Below are 14,421 nucleotides of genomic sequence, written 5' to 3' on the forward strand. Positions count from 1 at the left end.
TTTCCCCATGACTGCGTTTTGATCCTAGAAACAGCTGCAAAATACTAAAGAGTTTATGCTCTCTTACTTTGTGGAAAACAGAGAGAGCGAAATGTTATGCATCACACTGTGATTATGGAGAAATATGCTAAGTAAAGGATAATTGTGCCACTGCACCATCAACCGCATCAACAGATTATACGCTAACAACAACTTCAGTCTTTTTTTTTTATTGAACAAATTGTTTTATTATTGGTCGTGCCATGGAAGCATGACATTTTAATGAAGAGCTGCTGCCTACAGAGCAGCTTGAATACAGTGTTTACAGGAAATAAACACTGTCAGTGGTAATTTCAACAATTCAAGCTTGAATTAACTCTGACAACTTTCCTGCACCTCATGCAGCACGGCGATCCAAGTTTGTTCACCAGTACTTAGTGCAAGTAGTTTGGTTTTAGAATATTGCATCTTTTTAGTCTAATGTTCAATTTGATGTGGATATGAATGAAATAATTGCACTGAAAAAGAAACAAATTTACACATATAGCTACCATTTAGGAGACAAGTCTGCTGTTAAATAAGTATGTGGACCACCTGTTTCTTCTTACAGAAGAAAAGAACAGTGAGGCTGTAAAAACCATTGCAATCAATGGAGATCAATTTTGCAAAATGCAAAAGAATTATATAGTAAAACACCCTATTTCTACTTGCTATAATGATTTAAAAAACAACATGACTGTTGTAAGGCAATAGATTTAAAGCCACGCATGCATTTTAGGTGACAAAACATTACCTTAAATACAATAATTCAGTGTCTTAAAAGCTTGATGTGTTTCTGGCTCGAGGAAAATAGCTTTTCAAAGATAATATATCGATTCAAAAACTTCTGAGAGAGCTTATATTTAGAAAAGCATTTAGTTCAGATCTTTTGAAGTGGGGTTAAGGGGAAAAGTTTCAAACAATTAATATCTTATCTGCTCTAGATAGAGTTTTATTCCAATGAACTGACGAGTTAAAGGCTAGTCTGAGCAGGGCTGTCTAAAAACAACTCAAGTCTCAACAATTTCACAGCAGTTCATGCAAATGCTGTTTGTTTTTACATTGTTGTCAATTTTTTTAAGTCAGAAACGGAGGAAGCAGAGAGGAAGGCGCCTCATCACATCACCATGAAGTTGTCGAAATGGGCAAAGAAATAACATGCAGACCTCAAAAACAAGTTTTCAAAGGTGAATAGATGGAGAAATATTCATTTGGTTTGATTTGACACCTGTCTGAGTGCATTCTCAGCAGTAAATGCTGTAAAAAGCTCCTGTCGTGGCCACTTGACAAGTGAAAGTTTAAGTCAGTTACTCTGTCTGACAACACTTTTTGTGCCAAGCTTTAAGCAGCTCATTGAAGGCAGACGGTGGCATTTTTTGTATAACTTTGTATTTTAACTGTCTCAGCGTATCTCCAATCATCATCTCCACTCATTTTGATGTTACAGTTCAGTTTGTTCAGTGTGTTTAAACTTGTGTGAAAACCAAGACGTTTTATTTTGTTGAGGACTGAAAACTAATTGAGTTAATCACATTAAAGTAAAGATTTCCTATGAAACTAGAGCACACATTAAGCTTTACTAAAAAGCTAAAAGTTAGAGCAGCTTAGGTTCGCAGTCAAACATTTACAGGCCAACAGAACCATTTCTTTTGGTTGTAAGTTCTGAGCAAATTGAATTAAAACCATTTGGTTTTGCCAATCTTTTAACCTTACCTAGACATCTGATTTGGACTTTTGAAAATAAAGTTTAACAACCCCTGTGTTACCTGGTTATATACGTGGAAACTCGGGTTAATTGCGAAATTGCAGCGGCAGTAGCAGCTAACTGTAGCCTCCATTTCTGCATGGGGCACTTTCACTTTTTGTTTTATGACACTTTTCATTGGTTAACCATCCATAAACCTACAAACAGATGTGAAAGGTGCTTTATGCAACAAACATGAAATCTGAAGAGATTTCAGTGCTGGAGTAGAAGTTGTGTTTTAGCGTTAGCATGAACTGCTATGACATTTTTGAGATTGGAGATGTTTTAAGACAGCAATAATGCACTTTCGCAATGGCCCTCTAGCAGTTAGCTCATCAATTCAGTCAGAATTAAACTTTTATTTCTTCAAACTGAGGACCCCACTTCATAAGATTTGACTTATCTCTTAAAGATACCAAAATCATTCTCTGTAATGTACGTTTTTCATTTCTTTGTAGTGCAGTTTTGATGCACAAATATATGCAAACGCATGTAATCCTTGTATAAAGTAAGGTTAAGGGAGCAGCTGGTATTATAGCTGTAGAAAAGGTCCTGAAACCCCCACCACTTTAAACTTGAACCTCAGAGGAAAAGGTGAAGCTTCATATATAACATCATTTAGGATTGATTATTCTAGAGAGATGCCAGCAGTCCACCCCCGTTCAACCCTCGGAGACAATTTAGAGCCGGGAAACTCTTTCTGTTTTCAATATGTCATTTGGTAAAGCATGCTCACTTTTCTTTTCACTTTTTTTTTTTTTTCCTCTTTGTGAAGTCATTTCCAGTGAGTGAGAAAAGCATGAATCTTCCCGGTGCTGCTGCTGCAAGCTTCAACATATGCTCATTTTACCGCTCTACTCCTGGGAACTGTTGGAGGGACGCGTTCATATTTCGGGAAATATATAGCACTGAATCTTGAGAAGTGCTTGGTAACAAGGCTGTTTCCAATATAAAACATAAGTGAGGAATCAGTCTTCTTATTTGACCCTGCAAAATTATCAAACTGCTCGCTAAAATCTGAAGAAGCTGTGCTAGACTCGTTTCTCCCATATGCATATTTTTGTAGGGCAGATCAATTCTGAACACTGCATCTAATCAGCCTGCTGTAGACATGTGACAGTGAGGCTTTTCCAGTCATCCACGAGTAGATATTTGAAAGCTATACGTAGAAAAATAGACTTTTAGGAGTACTCTGTCTTATATACAGCTATGGCTTTACCATAATGGCATGCAGGAAAAAAAAAACTAAGACAGGCCTGAAGATTTAACTACCTGAGTCATCTTCTCTATTCCTCTTGCTGAGACTATAGGGAGTAAAAGGAAAATTGTTCAGATCTATATAGTAAAATCAACCAAAATAGCTCCAGTTTTTTCAACACCTTATTGTAAAAAGTCCTTTTAAGACATTCCAGCTTTTTACATTTATATGTACATTTATAACATGTCTATTATTCACAGTGTAAGAGTGATGAGCATGAGGAGACAGAGCAGAGATTTGCAAGGGAAAGGGAGCAGGAGGGGTTTTTTGCTGCAGTGCATTTAAAGTGAAATGACAGGAAAAGAGAAAAGAGTGGGCTGGAGGGTGGGGGGGCATTAGATGCTGAAGATGGATGGCTGCAGCGGTTGAACCCTTGGTCGTTATTTTGCGATGCACATGAATTTGGATCTGAGGGGGGGGGTCGATTAATGCCGCCACAACTTCCCACTACTGTTGCTATCAGCTCGTCTCGCTGGCTCGCCTTCATCACTGTCGCCAGGACAGTTCAACCACCAACTTCTCCCCAGTCGTGCTGTTCGCAGGCATCAAACAACATCCCATGGCTTTAAATCACCAAAGAAGGTAGTTGCCAGCGACAACAACATTGATTGTTAAGCCTGACAGGAGAAAACTGTATCGTTTCTATCTGTTACGTGTCAACTGCACCTTTAAAGTGAAATCAAAAATCCGTTTCAGCCTTTAGAGACCAAATATATAGAAAAGGTTACAATCAGAAATCAGTGCAAGTGAAAAACATCTTTCAAGGGTTTAGTTTTCCTCTCCAACATGTCAGACTCCCTCCTTCAAATGGAATAATTAATATTTATGTACAAATGGGATAAACTATCACTGGCATGCAAACGTCTGGCCAACGTTGATCAAAGTTTCTGTGAATAATTAGGATGTAACAGAATGACCTGATTTCTAAATGGAGAAAATTTAGAGACAGATTCCTTAAATATTCTAAACACAATTATTTTTTAATCATCATTAAGAAAATTTTTTGCACTCTGATCAGTGCAGTCTTTAGGCAAACATTCGACCCTTTAATGGTTTAAATGGTTAAAAACTAATCTTTTAGTTTTATCCCACTCTGAGAATCTTCTTAGGTTGTATGAGACCTTTTACCCCATTTAAGCTATTTCCACATAATATTATTTATATTTCATTAAACATCTCTTAGAGAAAATGTAAAAAATCTACAATTTGAATCATAGAACATAGAATTTCCCTCTACTTTGTGCAATGACAATAAAGCCAATTATTAATTTAAGTATTCGTACAAATGTTCCTTGGGATATAGTCTACATCACAAACACAAAGCAGGGTTAATTATAAACACATAATAAAATACTAGACTCCATGTAGGAACCCAGAACCCTTAATCTAGTATTTTAATACATATCTATGGGATCAATTCAACTCCTTAACTTTGAAAAAATAAAAAGTCTTGTTATTTTTAATTTATCCAGCCCTTTTTTCTCCAAACAAGCTTTGAGTCACTACAACCATCCACATTTATTTTATCTAGTTTCAAATTTGATCTACTTGTTTCAAACAGGCAAAGTTAAGACGTAAAAAAATCCAATATCAGTTGATATATGTATCAGTTTTTCTGCACAGTATGATCACCAACACTTCAGAAACTGCTGGATCCATAGGAAGGATTTTCTTTTCCTTTAAAGTCAAACAGGAGTTTTTTGATTTGTCTTTCTCAGAACACATTAAGCATTTTATTTTGCAAGAATATTTTTTTGTTTTTTCAGGTTTAAGTTTTACCTAAACTTGTCCCATTAATGATCTCTTGGCTTTAACTTTACAAACTTTCTTCTTGCCTGAATCTCCTTGTTTGGGATCAGATACTTGAAGGGTGGCTGCTTGGCTCATTTAAGGCGCAGGTTTGCCTTTTCTTACAGTGATTGTGAAGAACGGCAACTCTGAAAAATTGTAAAAGGTCTGATTTCCGTATAAAAATGTGTTTTAAATGTTTTAGGTGTCTAAATGTTCCTCTTATTCTAAAATTGTTCGAAACATAAATGACTAGTTTTGCTTTAAATTTTGACAAGAGTGGTTTATTCCTAATTTTATGCGTTTGACAGATTTCTGACCAAACGTTTACATCCCAGTGTAATTTACGGCCTAATGCATCCAGCACTCGACTTATTTCACTTCCAGCAAACAGAAAATAAATTTCTCATTATTCCGTTTTGCAAATGCGTCTCTGCACGCTGCATTCAGTGAGTGATTAAAACACTAATCGTGTTCATTTCCCTCACAGACATTTATAAGCTTAAAAACTAAAGAAAGTGGAGTCAAACAGTGTCACTTTTTATATATTTTTTTTACCCTTCAACTCAACATCTCTGGCTGTAGAAACATGGACTTAGCTGATAAGAAGGCCAGTTCCTCTCTGCCAAGAAATAGATTTTCATTCTTCATTGTTGCTCTTTTCTCCATCGCGCGAGAGAGAGGAAATTACTCTTTGTGGGCTGTTATAGTCGTACAGGAAAACCACCCTGGTTGTCAACCCCGCTTAAATCAGCGACATCACAGCCATGCTCAGAAAGTCTACTTCCCGCAGTCGGACCCAGAACAGAAATCAATCACCTCAGGAGAGGAATAGGAAAAAGAAAAGGATTTTGCAGAACCAAAGGAAGGTTTAGAGATGGTGCAAAATGTATGAGAGGAATAATGCATAGATCAGTGTGTGCTATATCATTCAGCGATTATACTTGTTTTTATCAGCATTCAGTATGTACATTCAAATGAACTGGCCAAAATCCCAAGACGGTAAAAAGTGTGCTGTGTAATTCCCTTGGCTCCTTTCCAGCACAACGATTCAGTCGTAAAAAGTCTGATATACTGAGTGCGTACAGCTAATGGTGTCTTCTGCATTCGAACACTGATAATTTCACGGACTCACAGCAGTTCGTTTTGTTTTGGGCTTTGAGCTTCATAAAAATGATGTGTGGCCACCATGCTCGTGTTTTTTTTATTGACTTTGTGGTTCTCTCTCATGCCATCATCATCATCAAATCATTGCTAAAATAATCACTACCATTATCTGTGTTATCACTGCAGGTTTGTAATTCCATTCAAGGGTATAAAAATGTCATTTTCATGCATAAGTTACACTGAGAGTCCCTTTCAGAAGCCATTAATGGCAGAGTTTTGTGTGAGAAAAGCCCCTGTCCCTGTTTTCTGCCTCCCTGTGCCTTCTACCTGGAGTTACTTGTCTCTGCCAGCCTGTTGTTCATGATCCCGAGCGCCCCAACCCCCCCAGAGAAACCATTACTGCGCGAGCTGCCACAGACTGTCCTGGGGTAACCGTTAGCTGACTCAGACAGCTGCTTCTGCATGATGGCCAGCGACACCTTGCTAGAGGCTGCCAGGTCTTTCATAGAGATCATTTCCCCTGATAGTCTCCGTCCCTCAGTGTCACTATCACAAGGCCCGTCTGAGTCAGGCGACTGGCCAAACCGACCCTGGCGACCCTTGGAGCCCGGGCGGATGGCGTTTCGTCTGCCCAGGAAGGCATTGGCCTTATTGCAACGCTGGCAGAACAAGCAGCTCATTTTCTCCAGCAACCAATTGAGCACCTGCTTAATGACAATGGAAATGACGTTAAAGAGAGAGTAAATGCAGCACACGCCCATTAGCATGAAGAAGAAATTGGCAACCCTGTAGACACTTTGGTATTCGTAAGCGGCGCTCTGGCTGCTGACAAAGTCTCCAAAGCCGATGGTGCTGAAGGTGACGAAGCAGAAGTAGAGCGAGTCTAAATAAGCCCACCCCTCCACGGGGCTGTACATGGCCGACGCGCAGCAGGAGATGGTGATGGCAGACAGGCCGAGAATCAGCATCACGTGGTACACGGAGGGCTTCCATCCCGGGAGAGAATAGGCAGAGAAGTCATGGCGGATTCCTGGTGGGAGCAGGCCACTGTTCCTGATCCGCCGCTCCCTCACAGCCTTCATCACAACAGCCAGGAGGGTAATGATGCGCTCCAGGAAGAGGTTAAAGAAGAGGATCGTGGCAGCGCAGCCCAGAAGCCCGTAAAAGATAAGGAACACCTTGCCTGCAATTGTCACAGGTGTAGTCATCCCAAAACCTGCAGAGACAACAGAGACATCACAGTTAGTCTCCTGAACAAGGTAAAAATACAGACTCACTCACTGTGGCTTTCTTTAGTTTCCTCTCAAGAAATTATGTCAAAGTTATATGTGAAAATCAAGTTTAAAATAGGTTTATAAAATTTTGTTCTTTTGTTCTTAATGTTTGGAAGTAATTAAAAGCGGGGGATTCATGCAAAGCATCAGCAAAATTCATTTTGTAGTTATGACATCTTTTGCTATATTAATATATAATTTCTGTACTGGAACATAAGTGTACATAAGTGTTGAAGATATCTCAGTGTATTTGGGAAAAAAATAAAGTTAAATATTTTGAAAAATAAGAATAAAAATGACAAAAAAACAAAAGCCATAGCACCCATCTCCTGAATGAATTTGATATATGAACGGCTAAGACGCGACAAAGTGTGCAGAACTAGTTAAACTGCAAAAAAACATACAGAAAAATAAGACAATAATAAAATAAATAAACAATATTGTGAATGCTTATTCAACATATCATGACCTCTGACAAGTCCTAAAGTTGCCCTCTACACAAAACACATTCCCAACCAACCACTATCTATTAAAAATCTGCTTCAAATAATGTTATTCAACATTTGTATAAAAATAAGCTCATTTAAACCCTCTGAATATGCCTCAGCTGTGTGGTTTGGCTTCAATTTACCTCGAGTGCTGAAACTAAGGAGGAGGCTTTAAATAAGGAGCTGAGGAAAAGCTGTCTCTGCTCTTTGCTCTGTGCTTTAGAAGCTTTTCTGAGTCTCCAGGAGAGTCAGGTGCAGCTCCGACGTTAATATATGCTGATCAGAGCCTGAGCGTGGGAAGGTCAAATATTATGAATTCTCTTAACAAATAAGCTGGCAGTCCAATTAAAGGTGAGGGATAAAATTAATAAAGACAAATGATCATTTAGTTCTTGATCATTTTAAAAAAATAATTAGGAAAAACTCTTTTTTAAGCCTATTTCAGACCAAAAAAGGATGACTTCAGAGAATAATCCAATGTGCTTAAGAGTGTTTAAAACTTTGGCATGCTTTGCTACTTACAACAGATTCTATGTGAGAATTTATCACTGTATATAAATAATGTACATCACAAGATATTAACAGTCACAAACACGATTAAATGTTTCCTGGAAACTTTAGGCTTTAAATACACACATCAACACATGCAGGATATGTGTAATACTTGTGCTCTTTAACTTGCACACCGCTCATTTTTCCATCCCAGGGGCAACAGCAAACACAGACACACAAAGACACGTGCTGTCACTCCCCAGATCAACAGAGCAGCAGATGTTATATTTGTCAATTAATAAAATTGTGCAGAAAGATCAACAGGTTCACTTTCAGGCCAAGGTTAATAGATTTTTTTCCATCTCCCGTTTCAGTCTTCTCGGAGCATTAGGGCAGATCGTTTCTCCCTTTTTCCTGCCACCATCCTTGCCAGGTAATAAATGACATCAATATCTTGACAATACTTCCTTTATGATAGCCAAAATGGGTGTTTTGACCTTATCTCTGCCAGTGAAAACCACTCTAGAGTGAGTCTTTTGTTGACATGTTGGGCCATTTAGTTCAACACTGATTGATACAGATTGTTTTATAGACAAGAGGTAATATAAGCCCCAGATGTGCGCACATGTACAGAAACCTTATGGCATCATCCACAGTAAGACAGTAAGAGGTCCCCAGCCCCAATCCTTATTGCCCACTGCATGTTTTAGATGTTTCCCTGCTCTAACACACCTGATTCAGATAATTGAGTGTCACCAAGCTTTGCACACCTGATTTGAATCAATGATTAACAGGCTTCTGCAGAAAATGAAGATGTGATTTAACCACTGAATCAGGTGTGTTGGAGCAGGGAAACAAGTAACACATGCAGGATAGTGGCCCTCGAGGACCAGCGTTGGAGACCCCTGCTCTAAAACCTGCAGGACAGTGGGTCACAAGAAGCAGGGCTGAGGACCTCTGCTCTATACAACACCCCAAATATTGAAATATTTGATTTTATGATGATGACAAACAGTGTTTAAACTATACAAACTCATTCTCTAGAGCATAAAGGTAACCCATACATCCAACCACTACTCACAAGTAAGAATGGGCATTTCAAGCATAACTACTGTACTACACACAAAAACACACATACAGGGAACAACCTGAGACATCTTTGAGGCTTTTTACAACACATATTTATTTTACTCTTTCCTATAAGTCAATTATTGGTCTACCAGTCCTTAAAGGAAGACATGTCGCCCACCACCTTTAATACAAGAATTTTAAACTGGGACCATCTTCTGTCAAGCAACCTTCAAAAGGACATTAGACTCATTCTCATATGATATCGCACTTTAGCTCTCGTGATTAGTTAGCATTTTTGTTGACTCCAGAAGTTAATTGCCGCAGACTTTACTTGCTGAGAGTTTCACTGAAATCCTTCCAGTGGTTCATGACATATTTTGCTAACAGGCAAACATATATCTTGTGTGGTCAGTTAGCGCTAATCAGTCTCAGCTACAACCACACCAAGTTTTAGCTCAATATCTGTAAAGTTGACTGAGTTTTCAACATTTTTGTGTTGGCTAATGGCCACCTTGAATGGGGTTTACTCCAAAAGTTGTTGATGTACATCCACAGATTACTTTCTGAGAGTTTCATTAAAAATTTTTCCATGGTTCATGAGATATTTTGCTACGAATTAACACACTTAAACATAGACAAAAACATGACTGCTCTTCTTTGTTTTTAGCAGTAGGCAATAACAGTTGAAAAAATATTTAGTAAAATATGTGATAACAGGTAACATAAAATATACAAATTTTCCAACCTCCACAATCTTCTATTTTTACCTCTTTTTGAGAGCTGAAGTCTCAATTAGTGGACTCAAGCCCTCCTTATCCCCTAAATTTAAACCATGGTGTCACTACGGTAACGCTGGTCCATGTAGAGGTGAAGCACTGCGATTACCCAAATTAAGCCCCTCAATGAAATCCTATTTCAGAGTTTCATAGTTAATTAATTAGCAGCCCAAGACTCCTTAACCCGACTGAATCAGTGGGAAAACAGATTACATCTTCTCTGTGCACTCAGAGACAGCCTTCTGCACCGTCTCTCATTACCAAGTAAATTACCTAAGAGAGGAAAAGGCACCAGGCATTGATTCAGTGTAGCATTTCAGAGCCATTACTCCACACCACTGTGTCAAGGCGCATTAGAGGACACTTGCCAAAATTAGAAAGCAAATTCCAAGCTGACAAACACTGGATCATTTGTTTACAAAGATTTCTTCATTGATACGTCTAAACTCCTGCAGCCACAATTCTGAAGAAGTAGGAAAGTTGTGTAAATTATGAGTAAAAACAGAAAAAGGTCCATGTTTACCACTGAGTAGTGTCCTCTCTTCTTTTAACATTTAAAACTGGATAGTCTGGTCAATGGAGTTTTTGCAGGGGAATGTTGTCCCATTCCTGTCTGTTGTAAGATTCTAGCTGTTCAACAGTCTTGCCAAACGTTTCATTTCATTTCGTGTCAAATGATTTCTGTAGTCAAGAAGCCTGGATTGCAGGTAGGCCAGTCAGTTCTGCACCCAGACTCTTCCACTACAAAGCCACGCTCTTGTAATGGATGCAGTATTTGGTTTAGGATCATTTTGCTGAAATATTCAAGGCCTTCCCTGAAAAAGATGTCGTCTGAATGTGAGCAAGTATTGTTCTAAAATTTTGTATGCTTTTCTGCATTAACAGTGCCTTACCAGATGTGTAAGCTGGTCATGCCAGAGGCACTAATGTACCCCCATACCATCAGAGAGGCATGTTTTTGAACTGTGTACTGATGATGAAGCTGGATGGTGCCTCTCCTCTGTTGTTTGGACCTGTCTGACCTCAGAACAGTTCTCCTCTTTGGTCCAGAGAAGACGGCAGCGTTTCTGGATGGTGTTCACATCTGGCTTCTTCTTTGCCTGATAGAGCTTTAAGCAGCATCTGTGGACGGCACGGTGAGCTGTGTTTGCAGACAATGATCTGTGGAAGTGTTCCTGAGCAGAACAGAACCAGAACCTGGTTTTAATTCAGTGCCCTCCGAGGGCCCGGAGATCACAGGTATCTATTATTGACTTTCAGCCTGAAATTATGAAATGAATGATTGGATACTCAAAGACTTCCCAGTTTTCTGTTGAGGAACATTATTCTGAAATTGATTCACTATTTTTAGATTTAGTTTCACGCAGATTGGTGAACCCCTGCCCATCTTTACTTCTGACAGATTCGGCCTCTCAAAGCTCTTTCTACACCCAGTCCTCTTACTGACCTGCAGCCAGTTAACCTAACTCGTTGCAAAATGCTCCTTCAGCTGTTTTCTTTATTCTTACCACTTACTTTTACAACCTTGTGTCGCCTCCTGTCTCCACTTTTCTGAGATGTTTGCTGCCATCAAATTCAAAATTTTAAAAGTATAATTATTTCTTTTAAGTATTTGATGTTTACTATATTCCATTGTGAGTAAAATATGTGTTTATGAAATTTTGCTTTATTTAGATTTTACACAACGTCCCAACTTTTTCAGAACTGGGGTTGTAAGCTGAAGTCGTCAGGCAGTAGATCGAGGCGCTTGACCTCGGTGAACAAGCTGAGATGAGTTATTTCATTCAGCAGGACTCGATGAGGCAGGAAATCATATGTGTGCAAATCTAATCCAGTTCGAGCCCCAGGAGAATATTTATTCATTAACATTAAATAAAGTATGCTCAACTCAACATCGAAAATGACGTTATGCTCTGGTGGCTATGAGCACATAATTACACACTAGAGATCCAACAAGGAGGAGAGTTATGGAGATGGTGCCATTTATATCCATTAATTACAGTTTGACAGATTTTAGAGAAGGTCTGCTCTGATGGTTTATCGGACTGCGAGGGAAATTGAAGGGTGAGAGATTAATAGATTATAGAGTAATAACCCATTATAACCTGATGCAACACATTCGAGCCTTTCAAGCCTTAAGCGACACACACATTAAATTTACACTAAATTTAAAACAGTACTGACAGGCATAAAGGCAAGAGCAGTAACGTACAATAAAAGAGGAACGTTCAGTTGCTCTGTTTGTTATCAGCTGCAGCTTAAAGGCAAAGACAGATGATTTTGTTTTTGCTCTCACCTAAGTGAAAAATTAAAAATGTATAACTATACAGATATCAAGCACTACACATTGTGTGAAATCTTTGTTTAAATCCTTAGATTTAACTTTTGGTGTCAGCCTTGTTTGTTAGCAAAGGTTTTCATGAACTACTGTGCAGATTTTACTGACAAATTAAACCTTAGCAAACATAAAAATCGCTACAACTCAGTCAATTTTACAGATATTCAGCTAAAACTTGGTGTAGGAATAGCTGAGAGTTATTCACAACACACACTCTGAGCTCAACATTTCAGGATATTGCCTGAGATTGTGGACAACTTTAATTTTTAAGGTTTTACTAAAACAGCTCTCTCTCCTCTCGCTGTCATTTACAAACGTAAGATGATCAAAACTCGAACATGAAAGATGACAGGCATTCCTTTAATGAATGCTAGCTAACTTGTTTTTCATCTAGAAGTAAGTTTTTGTGGAAGCCAAGAAATAAATGTCTCCAGCTTTAATTTTTTTTTTTTTCCTAAACTCCCCTCCAGGATGTTGGAAGGTTTTTAATTTGACGCCTCCGGTCATAATGGGTCGATACCAGACTGTAGTACATTCAGCATTTAGGATGGCTTTCATTGCCAGCGGTCGAGTGTAAATCACCTGTTCCCAGCCGTTATCAGCTGACACATCGAAAACGAGCAGCTCTCATTACGCTGCAAACTGCAGCGGTTCATTGACTTTCACGGTAAAACAGACACCTAAACAAATCACATAAATTACAAAATGCCATGTTAATAGTTCTACCGAATACTTTGTGTTTCATTTGACACACTTAGTCGACCACTCAACTCTGAACAGCAATCAATTGTTGAATTTTGTATGAGAGCCACTGTGAGGAGAGGGAAGCGACGTGGACTCACAACAACACTCGGAGGCATTCATTATATGGAGAGCTGACGACAGAAAGAAGTCAATGACAGAAACGTAATGACCTGAAGAGTCCGATGTTCAGTCTGCCATCAACTCAGCGGCTGAAATGTGCTTTAACGATATGTATAAAAAAGTCTCATTCAGCAGCAATTTGTATTTTGAAGCAATGAGGTAGTGGAGATTGTTTACCAATAAACATAATGTGGATGTGATCAAAGAAGTGTGACAGACTGTAAGCCATTCTCACAAGTGACATCAATTCCCAGCTGAAGGATGAGGCTGGAGATGTTTTGTGTTTGTCAAATTACGAATAAAGACTTAAATTAGCAGCCTGCCAGCAATTCATAGCTTTTCGAGCCTTTCTGGGACTCAGACTACAACCCATTATTGCATTTTCTACTGAAGATGAACATTTTTAAACAACTCTAATCAGCACTAAATCAAAAGACCATTTGTAGAAGATCATCAATACTGACTACAACTCTGAGCTCATATGACTAAAATTAACATGTCTGTGTGACTCATTTTACCCGATGTACCCATCTGAAGCAGCACGGCTCCCTTCGGCATCGTGGCACCTACATCCCAGGTAGAACCTCATAAACAGGACAAGATGGCATTTAACTACAGGACTGGGTATGCCACAGCTTCTTTAAGGCGTGCATTTACAAGAAAAAAATAAGTAAATTTATGCTGGGTTGATTATTTCTTTGGTGTAACATTGTTACTTGGCAATAAATCTTATACTGTTGGAAAATCTGTTTATTTTCCCTTAAATGGTTCCACATTTGTTAGGAAAATGCATTTGTGGGTTGAGCAGCAGAGTTGAGTATGTGAGCTGTGTCCATTAAAAACTTGCCAAATCTTCTCTGCCAATGCCAAACAGCTTATTCTGCCTTTGACTCTTGTTTAGTGTTTATTGGACTGGATGATTGAAATCTGAAGAAACAAGCTATATTGGCAATTTAACAATTTGGTCATTTAACAAACAGTAGCATGTGGGAGAACTACAGGTGCTGGTCATAAAATTAGAATATCATGAAAAAGTAGATTGATTTCAGTAATTTCATTTAAAAAGTGAAACTTGTATATTATATTCATACATTACATACAAACTCATATATTTCAAATGTTTATTTCGTTTAATTTTGATGATTACAAATGACAACAAATGAAAATCTCAAATTCATCATATCAGAAAATTAGAATATTACT

At 38.5% G+C, this 14,421-nt stretch overlaps 1 protein-coding gene across 1 annotated transcript in view; it reads right to left on the reverse strand.

Annotated features, from left to right (window-relative positions):
- Positions 1 to 2,721: 2,721 nt before the first annotated feature.
- Positions 2,722 to 14,421, reverse strand: part of kcnk12 (potassium channel, subfamily K, member 12) — a 32,465-nt gene continuing 20,765 nt past the window's right edge. The window contains exon 2 of the mRNA XM_017412782.3: positions 2,722 to 7,131. Within this exon, the coding sequence (XP_017268271.1) occupies positions 6,239 to 7,131 (893 nt within the window). The 3' untranslated portion in view covers positions 2,722 to 6,238. The remainder of the gene's footprint in view (positions 7,132 to 14,421) is intronic.

The sequence above is a fragment of the Kryptolebias marmoratus genome, linkage group LG22, assembly GCF_001649575.2.
Source record: "Kryptolebias marmoratus isolate JLee-2015 linkage group LG22, ASM164957v2, whole genome shotgun sequence".
NCBI lineage: Eukaryota > Metazoa > Chordata > Actinopteri > Cyprinodontiformes > Rivulidae > Kryptolebias > Kryptolebias marmoratus.